This window comes from Cotesia typhae, unplaced genomic scaffold (genome assembly GCF_013202065.1).
Source record: "Cotesia typhae breed Kobodo isofemale line unplaced genomic scaffold, CoteBio_Ctyphae contig_119, whole genome shotgun sequence".
Lineage (NCBI taxonomy): Eukaryota > Metazoa > Arthropoda > Insecta > Hymenoptera > Braconidae > Cotesia > Cotesia typhae.
The window spans coordinates 862,413-877,711 of record NW_027423712.1 but is presented as its reverse complement, the minus strand read 5'-3'; the positions used below and the strand labels follow the sequence as shown (position 1 = coordinate 877,711).

At 31.1% G+C, this 15,299-nt stretch overlaps 1 protein-coding gene across 2 annotated transcripts in view; it reads right to left on the bottom strand.

Moving 5' to 3' along the window:
• The window catches only part of Ephrin (ephrin), a 261,021-nt gene extending 245,776 nt beyond the window's left edge, over positions 1–15,245 (bottom strand). Inside the window, exons 1-3 of one of the 2 annotated variants that reach the window (XM_074249867.1) lie at positions 13,300–15,245; positions 12,343–12,916; positions 10,259–10,404 (exon numbers count right to left, since the gene is read on the bottom strand). In XM_074249867.1, coding sequence (XP_074105968.1) covers positions 10,259–10,368 — 110 coding nt within the window. In that variant the 5' untranslated portion in view covers positions 10,369–10,404; positions 12,343–12,916; positions 13,300–15,245. Of the gene's footprint in view, positions 1–10,258; positions 10,405–12,342; positions 12,917–12,995; positions 13,051–13,299 lie in introns of those variants that run through there. The other variant, XM_074249878.1, reaches the window with a different exon arrangement.
• Between the last annotated feature and the right edge of the window lie 54 nt (positions 15,246–15,299).

Sequence of the window (15,299 nt, the reverse complement as noted above, 5' to 3'; positions counted from 1 at the left end):
TTACTAATAACAATAAACGAAAAAAAAAAACTAGAATAATTGACTAAAAAAATTAAATATTATAAAAAATGCATTTTAAAACTTTAAAATTAAATTTTAAACTGTTAAAATTAATATACTCGGTATTTTATTTTTTTTTTTAAATATTACTTGAAATTAATTTTTATACAGAAACAGCAAAATTTATCTCCGACATTGCTACAAATTTATATTGCTTTATAAATTATATGTTTTAATTTTTAATTGTTTTTTATAATTTTTCTAACTAATTATAATTTTGTTTTAAAGCTTTTAAAATTAAAATGCAATTTATATTAAAAATAATAATAATAATTTTATTTATTCAGAATGATATATTCATAGTCTAAAATATATATATATATGAAATTGAATGATATTTTTCGAGTTTTCCAAGTTTATTATTTGTATAACGACGTGAAAAAGCAATCGACGTGGGCTCTCTGAATCTTTCATTCTTCCTTCCCGATTTCTTTTGAACAATATCTATTTGCTTTATCTGTCTACAATGTGTATTTAAAAAAAAAAATTTTATCTTCAAAAATCAGGAAAAAGATTGGAAATTTTTCGAGTTGAAAAAATTGATAATTAATAATTTAAATTAGCAAATATGAAAGATAATGCAGAGATGATGAAAATTATAAATAAAATCGGAAAGAGTGGTAGCCACGAAAAAACAGGCCCAGGCACCAGAGGAAGCGGTGTGGGTGCGTGAAATGCCACTAACGATCGGCGGGCAATCGACTATGCAAATTCAGTATGGATTCTACGCCATTTTACGATTCCCGTCCGCGAAAGCTTCCGAATTGGTGTTCTGCCGCCGCAGAATCGATTTTCGTATGGAATCGAGAAAGGGTTTGAAGAGAATAACATACGAACATCGAACATACGAGCAACGAATGGAACGTGTGCTACTAAATCTATCCAATTTCGATTCCGATTCCACTGTTACTGTCGACTGTCACTTTCACGGTTACTGCCAAACAATTTCATAAGTAAAACTAACATTAATGGAGCAATCACTGCCGGTTCCCGGTATAGACTCTCCAGATTCAACATGTGCTTCAGAAAAAGTCCCTTTTTGAAATAAATTTTACCAAGTTTTATTAACTAGAAAGTTACACTGGAAAAAAATTCAATTTTATTGAAGAAAAAAATTTTTTTTAAATAAAAAAAAATATTTCTTGGTTCAAAAATTTTTTTACTTAAATATAAACATTAATTTCTTTGATAATTAATTTTTTTCTTGATCTAAAAATATAATTTTAAAGAATTTTATCGTCTTAAAAAATTTTTAAATCATAAAATTGAATCAAAAATAAATATTTTGGATCAAGAATTTTTTTTATTGTTAAATAGTGAGCTTAAATTTTCTTTTAAAGCCTTTTAAAAAACTATTGAGCTTAAAATATAAAATTAAATGATAAATATATATTTTAAAAATTAAAAAATGACAAACTAAGATTAATTTTTGTCCAGAGAATTCAACATTAACAAATTAGCATAATTAGTTAGACGCGGATTTCTAGCCTGATTTACATATTGTTTAAATGAATCCACACCGGTCGCATCTACGTCTATCTCTATCTATCTCTCCGAGCTCCAATCAAACCAGACCGACGTACTATAGACAGTACTGGCCATCAGTATTGCATTATCACATACATTCACATCCAGCGAGTTTATTTTCATAGCTCACGGGATTTCATCATACCACAAGTTGACACTGTTTTGTTATTGCTCTTGTTGTTGTTATTATTGTTGTTGTTGTATTACCAAATTTTAAATTTTAAATCACTCATCCAGTCATAATAATTCAATCACCTTCAATGTTTGTGTTTTCATTTTTATACTGACAATGTAAAATATATATTTTTATTGGCTTTCCCATTTAAATCTGTATACTTATATGGGTGGCGCTTTGTAATTCCGAGTATCGAGTTTTGTATAATTTCAACAAATATATATTCAATTTTTTAATTAAATTTTTTATTTATATTTATGTGTATTTTTGTATTTTATGTTATTTACCATTTTATGACCCTCCAAAACGAGAAACTGAGACGTCAAACAGAGAAGTTTCAGTTTGTATTAATTAGAACTGTTTAGGATTTTTTTTTTCTGATAAATTATTATAATTATAAATTCAGTATTTATTTTAAAAATATTTATGTTGAAATTTTAAAAATTAATAAATTTTATATAATCATATTTATTTTCAGTAGCTAATTTTAATAAATTTTTTTCATATATTAACTCTAATTAAAATGTATATAAAATATACAAAAAATCAATTTATAAAAATATTTAAAACTATATAAAAAAAAATATTTTACATATAATTTTCTTTATAAAAAAATATATTTTAAAAAATCTATAAAAAATAGACAGTAATCTTTAATTCATAAATATTTTAGCCGCGTCATCGGGGATAAAATGATATCATTGAAATAGCGAGATTGCTGATTTTTCATGCGATCATCAATAAAAATATTTTGGTCATTAAACACACACGCATACATACATGAACACACATTCAGATCATTACACATAATACCTCTCATTTAGAGCCGACATCTTTTGATCCGAGTGTTAGGCATCATTACACAATATTCTGTGTGTGAAAACACACGGCGAAAGTTAACGGAGACTTAATGTAGTATGTGAAATATATGAGTCACGGTATATGTATGTTCCTTGAGTTCGCCTGAAGAACATGTCTGACAAAATAATAATGAAAGATTTATGGCGAATTGAATAGAAAAAATCTAAATCGGATAACGACAAGTTAAGCAAACAAAAAATGAAAACAGAGATAATACGAAAAAAATAAGAAAGAGAAGTCGAAGGAGAAGAAAAAGGTATTTTTATGAAGCCTGCGATGGGTTTATATATCACCAAAAATCAAACGGAGCAGAGATGAGGAACGTCGCGGCGGTTGTTGAATCAAATGTAAGCGGCGAAGGAACCAGAAAAAGCGGAAGAAAGAAAAAACAGTAAGCGGAAAAGCAGAAAGGGGTGTCCCACCCCTCTGCCACGCCATTTCGTAGTCTAATGTCACCCTTGTGTTGTCAACGACTTGAAAGATTAAATCGTCCCGAAATTTAAACGCGAAAACTCTTACCATACCGTTAAGTCGGTACAGATAATAAAATCCGCATCACGATTAGATCCGACAAATCTCCATCGAATTTAAACTTTCAATTAAACTATCGACACATTCATCTTCGGCTTTTATCGTTTATCAACAGTTACATTGTTATCATTATCAGTTTACAAAGTTTGTGCTTTATCAATTCAGAAAATTGGTGTGATTTTAATATAACTTTATTCATTAAAATGATAACTTGATTTTAAACAATAAATCTTTAACTAAAAAAATATTCAAGAATTTTATTATTTGAGACAAAACTTTTTCTTTATTTGAAATTTATTTATTAAATAAAATTATCTTTTTTTTTTAATTTTAAATTTTTACTTGAAAAAAAAACCTTTTTTATAAATCCGTGTAAAAAAAAAATTGTATTAAAAGTTAAAAATAAATTTTTATTCCTATAAATATTTAAAATACAAATTTTCCTCATACATGAATAGACTGAAAAATAATTCCATGGTTAATCCCACCGTACAGTAGCATTTAAATTTCACCTCACACTTAATATAATACCCCCGACTAATAACCTTTTTGTTCGGCTAATATAATGTTAACACTATCTATTATTACAGCATTAACTCTCGTTCCGATTCCCATTAAGATAAAATATACTTTGAATTTTTTGATAGCATTAACCGAGCAAATAAACGAGTACGTCTGTATTATCAACGTCTCCTGCTGGCTGGAGCAGAGATTCCCTTACTTTCCCTCGAACGACCGCCGCGACTCCATATATAACAATGAACAAGTGCAAGCGTAAGAAGCGAAAATATAAGAAGAAAAAGAAGAAGAAGAAGAAGAAGAAGACATCAGACATCAGATGAAAAGTATGACTCAGCCAAAAAGAAAAGCTCCGTTTCCGGCTGTTCTCCCGTCCCGCGAATCATTTCTTCCAGGACAAATGGTTTTTCCGAGTCATTACCGCTGGGGAAATCCAAACCGTGCGAGTGCAGGCCTCAGCTGGGAACACATACACTTTTAAAAAATGTAATATAATATGCGTAGGTGTGCACCGCTCGACATATAACAACACCGAAAGCTTTGTCGGTTGTCGGGTGAAAATTCTTTCCCCGGCGCCGAACAACTTTACTCATTTCCGGTTTACCTCGGTTGACTTGCTCCAGAATAACTAGTACGGAGTGTATATATTATATTATATTACAAAATATGTCTACAAGCCTTGAGATATTTCGTATAAATTTTTGGCGTGATTTAAGCCGTCAAAATTCAGCTAAATGTATGAATTTCCGAGACAAAATACAAAAGTGATTTTATTAATATGAATATGGATGTGTGTATGACTATGTGATGCGATGGGCATGGATAGATAGAGTGTAGGTTGCATGACATGCCGGAGTTAATGAAAATCGGCAGCAACACGAGATACAGTCTACATATAATTAAAGCGACGCCCGGGTGTGTGTGGGTAGTGGCTCACTGCACAGTAGTCTGTGTATAATGTTATTTTCCAGCATGTATAATATACAGGCAAAGCTCTCGCTTTGTAGGTCAGTCGTATAAGAAAGTCGTAGAGAGTCTTATTAGCATGGCAAAGCTCCTCGAGTTATCCTCGAGATTATTGTAGATGCTTCCTCGGTAACCCTTGATCTGTATTGTTATTCATTTACTCCTGTTTAACTCTGGCTTTACTTCTATTACTATTATTCTACATACATTTGTATAGACATGCTACTTGCATTTACACGTACATGAATTTATTGGCTTGCTAAAATGGGGTTTAGTGTCGGGAGGGAATTTAAATTAATGATAGTGAACACTAGCAGACGGCTAATGTATTTTTTTTACACTGATAAAAGGATTTTTTTAAGATTAGATGATTTTTTTTTATATTTATTAATTGTTATTAACTTTGTAATTAATAAAAATAAAATTTATTATTTAAAAAATAATAACAATTAAAAAAATTCTGTTAAGTGTAAAAAAGTAATAAACGTAATGAACAAACTAAAAAATATTTAAATAATTAAAGTCAAAGTTATCAAACGTTTGGTAATTAAAATAAATAAAAAATGAAATAGTTACAAATTATTATGATTATAATGATTGCACAGAAAATTTAATTATATTCCCCTCGATACATAATATCCAGTAAACTAAAGTTTATACTTTGGTGTTTGATTTATTTAACAGTTAATTCAATTTTCGAGTCGTCGAAATTAATTATAAAAAATAATCAAACGGTTGGATAAATTTGTGCTGATTTTAATTAGCCCGGATTGATCAATCGTTGATATATCCCGGTGAAAAAAATCCGCGCGTACATATATCTCGGTTAGTTAGTTATAAATAATTGAAAAAAAAATATAACCGAGTTATTAAAAGAAGAAAAATGCAATAAATTAGTGTTTGTGATAGCAATTGCTAGTTAAAGTCTACTAAAATCTGTACACGGATAATATTTTCGGCGATATTCATAGAGCTTTGGGTTTTCGCTGGGAGCTACGAAACGATAGAGACAAAATGCAGTAATTTATAAATAAATACAGGTATAGTGACAATGGGAAACCGGTGACTGTCACATATACAATAGCTTTAACGTATGTACGCTGGTACGACTATATCGATCGATTCAAAAATATTGGGCAACAATATGTATGGATAAACAAACTCCGTAATTAAAGCAAATCACTCTCGACCCTTTGCTCTCGTATTCGTCAGATTCACTTTAAAATGACAAACCTTCGAATTTCAAAATATTTACATCACTCTATATATACTCTATATATATATACATGTTTATCATGAATAATTCCACGCACCTATACACGCACAAGATTTTATTATTTGCCTGTTTTTATTTCATTATTAACTACCGGTGTTATATATCAATTTTTATTACAAGCGCTAAAAATCACCTTGAGCGCTCAAATTCACTTTTAATTAGCAACTGCATCAATTTTTGTTTTTAAAAATAAAATTAATTGCCTACTTTTTGTTTTAAAATTCATCCATTATATTTTTTACACTTGTAAAAATGTTTAGATAATTTTTTTCCTCATTTTTATTTTAATTAAATTTTTTCAATAGTAATGAAATAATTACAAAAATTCCCTATAAAAAAAAAAATCTAAAAAAAGAAAAATTTTTTTAGTCAATTTAAAAATTTCCGACTGACGACTAGCTAAATATTAATCAGATTTAATATAAATAAAAAAAAAAAAAAAAACTAAAAAGATGTGTTGAGTGAACGTGATGATTATTTCAGAAGAATAAAAAGCAATCGTTGTATGAATGCACATCAATGATAGAAATACACTGGCATCAAAAACTAATAACTCTCATCTACATCCCATCTGTATACACACAGCTACTATATTGATAATCATCTACAATCTACACAAACGACACATCCTGGAGCAAAGTTCTTCAAAGAGTGATCCGGACAGCATTTGAGTGTACCTAAAATAAATTGCCAACGTTATATCATACGTCGAACGAATTTGGAATCACAGTACCGCGAAATTAACCATGCCCACTATTTAGTGACGTATCAACTGCTGTAATACACATGAGACTTTACTCAAATTTTTATGTATACAAACATACATCATATGTGTATATATATATATATATATATATATATATATATATATATATATATATATATATATATATATATATATATATATATATATATATATATATATATATATATATATATATATATATATATATATATATATATATATATATATATATATATATATATATATATATATATATATATATATATATATATATATATATATATATATATATATATATATATATATATATATATATATATATATATATATATATATATATATATATGTTACGGCATGTCATTCAAAGCCTGCCACTGTTTCTCTGATAGTATTGGTTCAGTTTTGATGAGCCCACGCACTTTGCTTTGTCGTCCCTAAAATTCAGATTACATATTACGCGAATTAATTTCTATTATCCATTAAAATATGAATAAAAATAAAAATAGTTACTGTAAAAATAAATCCCGACATAAAGATTTGTCTGGGGTTACAACGATGGCTATAACCAGCTCTTTCGACGGCAAGTAAACCGGTCGATGCTTTGCTTTCTTAAATTTCTTTTTTCTTTAGATATATACTGTATATGTATTATATTATATGGATGTGGAGGTATAGTACGGTGTATATCGCACGTTGTTCTCCAGACAAGAGGAGTCTCTTCTCAGACGGAGAGTAGAGTCCCCGAGAAACCGGCCGAAGGATGCTCACTTTTATCTCTACTCGGACTTGACCCACGGCATTCCTCGAAGGGAACACAAACGCACCAACTCCTCGGGTCCGACTACTCGCCTCAACTCTGTCCGATACCGATAAATAAGTATCAGAATTACCCGGTGACTAGTCTGGTGATGGCTGTTCGAGAGCTTCATATCGACCGCAAGATCCGGCTACATGTTTTCTCCGAGAAATATATATTTACTGTCTATGTCCTGTGTCCTGTGTCCTGTGTCCTCTGTCTATTGGTCCTCTGTGGACAACTACTTGCATTTATACTTAAACTCTGGAAAGTACTCGACGAAACTTTTATTACTTCACAGTAGGTACCAGATAAATTTATATAAAAGTCACCGAGTAAAATAATGAACCCTACAAATGAAATAGAGCTCCAAAAATTTCATTTTTTATCCGACAATAAATTTTTATTATTTTTTAATTATTCTTATTTTCACTGAAAAAATATATTTATCATAATCTATATTATTATAGATGAAATTGTTTTTTTTTTTTAGTGAAATTTAGTGTCATTACAAAAGTCTTGATTTAAATTTATGCCTTTTCAAGGTTTCATGTCATTCTCACCGATAGTCAATTTATTATGATAAGTATTTAGGCTGCATTCAAAAATACTCTATCTCTAGATACATAATTAAAAAATGACGTTGTATCTTGTGAACTATTGACATTTTTAAAAATATAAACTCACTCTGACATTACACTCATCGAGACCTTTCATTTGAGTACCCACATCAATTTTTCATATATTTATATATATTATATATATATGTAAATATGAAAAATATATAAAAATACATATGGGTACTCAAATGAAAGCTCTTGATGAGTGTAACATCTTTATGAGCTTATATCTTTAAATACGTCAATAGTTAAGAAAGTACAATGCAATTTAACAAAATTAAATATATATGTTTTTAAATTGTATCCATAAAAAATTTTAATTTTAAGAAGCTCGGACATGAAATACGAGCGTTAAAGAGCTGGTAAAGTAAAAGTAAAAAGTAAAAATAAATACATATAAATATATAAATAAAGCAAAAAAAAAATGTGTCTCTGAACAAAAACGGTGATATAATGAATGCGGAAACGTTTGGAGTGATTGTGCGCGTTCAGTGGAGCTGGAGCATGTACGGAGATCCAGCATCCACGGTACAGTGTAGAGTATATAGTAGTATAGATGTTCTCATCTGGTTTCACAAGGTCCACCGGCATGACTATCACGGGGAATGTATCACCTTGGTCGACTCACACCTGTTTGGCACACATCTATGCTCGGAGCAGCGGCGTCGAATGAAAATCGATTGGTGTGTATGCTCGAGGGTTAAATTAAAAATCGAAGAGCAACTTGACTCTTGCCCGCGCATATATGTGTACATTAAATGTATAGATGTATTTTGTATAGGTAGAATGCTCGCGGCGTGACATTTTGATTTGGGCGATTCACATCCAGCAGTTACGCTTTAACGCGGCTGACACTTAAATAAATTATCAATCTCGCTGAAAGCCGCCCCGAGATACTCTGGCGTGGGGAAAACATCAACCGGCAAACGTCCTACAAGCTAGTGTATATATTTTATATATTTTATATACACGTTGAGATATATAGATGATAGAGTATGCAGGGAATTACTGTGTAGGGCGGCCTGTAAGGGAGAAAGGAGGAGTTCCGTACGATCAAGAGTACATAACAAAGAGTATGTGCAAATGACAACAATAAATTGCGACTGTTCAACGGGGGTCTCCACCATCATTATTATTCTCATGGTTATTTATCATTTTATATCTAATAATAATAATCCCGTATTACAGACATTTATTTAGCTGAATAATGATAATTGCTGCAAAAAACCCTTGGCTTTACAAATAAATTTGGAGCTCTGAGCAATAAATAAAATATACGAGAAAAATATTAAAAAAGTAATCTTGGCACAAAATGCTATTCTGTTGTGTTTCAAAAGGATCTCGCCTTCGATTGCAAACTGGAACTAGCTGGAGCACCGTCCACGTGGAAACGAAAGTGACGGTACGAGAGTTTAGTTTAATCGAACCGTGAACAAGAACTCGAGCGACAAACTCTCCTCCCAATCGGTTGTTCAATCTTATCAAAAATCGATTCCGATTTATCAGGATTCGCTGTGTATGAATCCCCGCTGCATCATCGACTCATAATGCTCGATTTATTTCATATTTTGTTCTGTACATGACCGCTCCTCAACTATTTCTACTTGGTTTAAGATTCTCTTCTGCTGTACAGAGCTCCTCATATTATCTCCTATTTTTTCCTATTGTATTTTGTATATTATTTATTATTTATTATGTTGCAGAGATCTTATTTTACATTGAGTGAAAATTTTTTTTCAAAAAATATCGACATTTTTGTGAAAAAAAAAAATTTATTTTTTCGAAATTTTATTTCTTAGCTGAAAAAATTAAAATTTTTCAACATTTTATTTAGAAAAAAATCATTTTAAATAGACAATTTCCGAATTTTTTTTTTTCCCAAATTTAGAAAATTTCAGCTAAAAAATAAAATTATTGAAAATTTCCATCAAATTAATTTCTTGTCACAAAAATGTTGATTTTCTTTCAAAAAAAATTTTTTTTTTCTCAGTTTTCACAGCACAGATCTCTTTCCCCGAATTTTTCCAAATAAATAAATAACTCAATTACGCTGATTGCCAAGCAATTTTGAGTAACAATTACGTATTGATCACCTGCAATACTTAATAAACAATAAACAAATACGGATTTTTTTAGTGCAGGTAGAATAAAAATGAATGTTTTAAAGATTTATCTGACTCACATTGGGTTTGTTGAATTCCAGTAAATGTCCGGCAGACGTGAACAGGTGGCCTCCCTGGGGAAGGCCTCCATCACAGCTAGCAGGAGCAGGAAGAGTATGAACCAGGGCATTATGTCGGGCTGAATCTTGAGGCCGTTGGGTTACTCCTGAAATTTTTTTATTTATTAGTAAATTTTAATAATAAGCCTTAAATCTATAAAAAAAAAAAAAAAATTAATATGTAAAATTTTTAATAATTATTTAAAAAAAAAAAAATTTTAGCGATGAATTTCCGTTTGATGATAATTAAAAATTTTATTTGATAATTAAATAATAAACAATAAAATGTTCAAATAGCTCTTGGGTATAAAATTCGCAATATTTATTGTAAAAATTGCGGTAATAAAAAGTAAAATGTTATAAAATAGCAGAAAGACATAAAATGGATGTAGTAAAAGTAAAAAGATAAAAATAGTTGAAGAAATATGACCACAGTGGGTTTAGCCTTGATCCATTAACACTATCGAGATAGTTGAATAAAAGACCAAGATAGAATACACATAACAGTGGTCGGTGCAAGATTATTGCAGTCACGTTTTTTCAAATGTAATATATATATATATATATATATATATATATATATATATATATATATATATATATATATATATATATATATATATTTATAGGGTATATACGGGGTAAAGTAGTAGTCAAACCGTTCCGCTTCTTTTTATTATCATTGTACCTTTTTTTGTCTTTCTTTCGTTCCATTAAAACTGTTCTCAGTTTCAGTTTCAATTCGCCCCTTCTTCACCCGTATCGTACTTTGTCTTACACGTAATACGTCGTATTACGTGTACACACATTTGTTATATATTTTTGTCAGTCTTTTTTCCCCATAAACCCAAGGGACAAACTTTTAAAATATCTATATTGAAATTTAAATCCGTATCTCATGATTTATTTATCAAGTATTATAATTTATTACTCCAAGAACACGCGGCGATGGTCAATGTCATTGAAAGTAAATAAAATAAATAATAAAAAGGCAACTCCATTCATTTTAATTTTAATTTCCATTAATTTTCAAATTATAGCTGGGTAATTATAAAAATAATCGGGTATTTATGTTGGTATGTTTACAAATGAATGTCCAGTTAATATATTGATATGTCTGTTAATAATGTTGTTAATCTATCAAGTTTAAGGGGAATTTTAAAATAAATAACCAAAGAGAGTAAAGATAAGAGTTAAGAGCAACTAAATAGAGAAAATCTCAATCCTGGAGGATAAAAAGAGGCAAAAGGTGCGAGAAAAGATAAAATGGGAGGCGGTTTTACCGGTTTTCAATTTTTCTTCTGAACTTGTGGGTTTTCCCCAGCCCCCAGCCCCCAGCGCTAACTGAAGAGTACAGAGTTAGAGTTTAAGTACAGAGTAGGTGTCTTAAATCTTACAATCTGTGGAATCCCGGGAGATTCACCAGCGGAACAAAATGCCGCTGCCAAAGGAAACAACCAGCAGATCTGATCCCACTGGTACAGAGCATACATGCAGTGTATATAATAGTAAACTAACCAGAGTGAGAACGATATGTTCTGTGAATAAAATTGCACTAGAAGAAATAACAATAACAGCAATAGCAATATAGGAACAGAGGAACAATAACAGCCGTGCAATAGTTTTAAAGAAACTAAGCGTATACAAAGAAGCTAAGCATAAAGAGCAGAGTAAGACAAGTAGAGAACATAGCATGTGAAGAAATTCAACGGACTACGAACCGTGAAACGACATAAATTCTAATAAAGAGCACCGTATACACGGACATTTATATTCAAATGTATTTAATTTATAATACGTATGACCATGAGACACATATTACCATTCCGGTACATAACAATTTAGCCATACACATTTTCAATTGGATCATTTCAACACAGGTAGCTGTTTGTTGTCCGGTCATCAGTGTATACGCACATATTTTACACTTGCCTTGTGCTGATAAATATATTCAATTACATGTGCAATAAAATTAACAATGAAAATAAATCTAAAAATAATATTATTACTAATTTAATTATAATTATAATAATAAAATTGCTCACTTTAAAAGAGTAACTGATGATGAAATAAATAATGTAGTTAGCGGGCACTTAATTATGCACGATCCAATATTTAAGTACTCCGTCTGGCAGAATCAGCTTTCTACTTAAGCTCGCTATTATTAATTATCAATTACTCTGTTATTACTGTAAATAATAAACTTATGCACGCACTTTATCCAACAATGATCCAGCAAAACTTTAGCAATCACTTTCCAATAAATTTGCACACTTGATACTTAAAACTCGAGGGAGAGATCCTCAAAAAATTTTATTCATCACACCGTTGTTTATGTTTATCCTCAGTATTATTTAAATATGTCTGTAATGTCTGTATATTATGTATAAATGTATGTTTATGTGTATTAAGTGTGTGTGTAAAAAAAAGGACTGTAACTAGATGCGGAGATATAAACCAGTGAGCCAGTGTGATGATAGGATGCTGAGATAATGAGACTCTCAAATACTTAGACTTGTTTTACACGGCACACAAGATATAGTTTAAATAATTATGACAAGTGGTTACACGATGTTGGAAAAGCATGCGAACACATGAGTTAAGAGTCTCCACTGAAAACTAAATAAAAATAAAAATATATAAATAATAATAATAATAAAGAAAAAAGATTAAGAAAGTTTATGTTTTACTGTATAACCTCGTCAACTAGACTAGCCAACCGGTTAGGTTGTTCACGCGCTCCTCTAATACACCAGCATCACATGTACAACATATACATTCCCGCACCAGGTATATATATATATATATATATATATATATATATATATATATATATATATATATATATATATATATATATATATATATATATATAAATATATAAATATATTTATATATAATGAAGATGAAGATGAAGAAGAAGATGATGATGATGATTATGGTGATATACAAAGTGTTTTTGTTAAAATAAATATATTAATCCTTAATTGCAGTACTTTTACCGGTGGAGTATTGATATTATTTATCAGGAGTTAAACAATCGCCCACACAAAGACAAATAACTCAGTTGTCGAGGACAACTAACAAGCCCCAGTAAGTTAACCGTGTAACTCAAGTGGATCCAGTGAAAAGTACCATGCTTTTTTTCTCCATTCTCTTTCTTCGGGCGTTATTCCTTAAAACTCCCTCTCACGTGTACTATTATTATTATTGTTATCCTTATTCTTATGAAGCTAATGCTGATAATTATTATTATTATGGTGGGTATCCTTATCCCTTTCCCCGGAGTAGTTCGCGTACAGTCAGTGTCTCACGAGCGTCTCTGTTAGATAAAGGCACAAAAGAATCCGGGGAGATCTTGTGTTAGTTCCACTCGGGCTGTATCTGGACACGTTCAGAGAATACCGTCAGACACTTTTAGCTCCAACTCTTTGTGTCAGACAGCCTGCAGCTCAGCTTCTCTTCTCTTCTCTTCTCTTCTCTTCGAATTAATACACTCGGTTCCCGTGAACTTTACGACTCGTGTCGAATCATCCGCCGATTAAGTCATACACCCATAAACCAGTTACTTGTTTCGGCTGTTTAGCCAGATACATATCTAGATATTATATTATTATCATATCAAGGTGTCCGGATTTTCATCGAGCAATTAATCGAGTAATAATAAGCTCTGGCGTGTTGACGGGTTCCTTCCAGGTAAGTATCTCCAACAGCAGATTATTTATATTTCTATCGGGGGCGCTGCTCCTTTATAAGTCCACGTAATTTAAACTTTAATCAATCATCAATTATTTTTGTTATTACTAATATTACTATTATTTTATTTCAGCCTCGAGGAAAGTTGATTACTTAATTACTCAATCTTCAAGAATAAATCCTCAGATCAAAGCAGATAAAGATTTATTGTTAACTCTTGGATGAACCTGACAGTTGTCTCTATTTTACCGACTTTCAGGATCAATCATCAGGAACAAAAATCATCACTTTTCTTCCATACATATACATACTCTTACTATACAGAGGCCATCCAACATGTCTACCTCAAATGTTAGGCTCTTGAATAAAGTTCGTTGCTCTGTCAAATATTAAATTCAATTAGTTTTATTTTAATTAATTAATAATAATCACACTTAATTACGACAAATACCAAGTGTCATTCACGTTTAACTATTTTAATTAGCCTGTAATGTCATCAGTGTTATTATCCACACAAAGTCACATTAGACAGGTAGTAGGCCGGTTGATGACTTAAATAATAAGTAGATCGGTAAGACTACCAACACCATGTCACCGCAATTGTTCATCGTTGTACTCACGACACTTATTATTAATTTTATCGGTAAGTACTTTTGTAAATAAATATTATTTAAATTTCGAATAAAAGCCAGCTGTCAAAAAAAAAATATTTTTTTTTTCAGACAGAAAAAAATTTCTAAAAATGAATTACCGTTTAATACGAACGAAAAATGAATATAGTATCGTAAATAATCGCGAGAATCACTTGGTACATGCTCCCATCCCGTGGCTGCTCGCTCCTCCGTTGGCGGGCTTCGAATGACGGCGAGCTCTACTGTTTTACCACGCAGCCTTCTGCCGCGCACGTTCTCTTTTTATCCTTGTTACTCCGGGTAACTCGCACGGACTGTCATTGTCTCGGCCGACGCTGCTGTTCACCCCACACACACCAACACACATTAATTTCCGTCTCTCTCGGTCGGCGCGGCTCGCCAATAGGTGTTCCACGGCAGACTGCCAGAAAGAGACAGGTTATGTCTGTGTGAGCTGCGCATGCGCCGAGCACGTATCAACCACTTGGTAAAAGCAACCCTCTACCCTCTACTCTGCTTCTGGAAAATATACACACACATGTAAATATACACAATATACATCACGGGGGGCAAACTTGTACACACACGTACTTTGACGGTGGCGCGATAAAGAAGATGCACTACCATACAGTACACTAGTGACACGAGACGTTGCGAAAACGCTTTGCCACCAC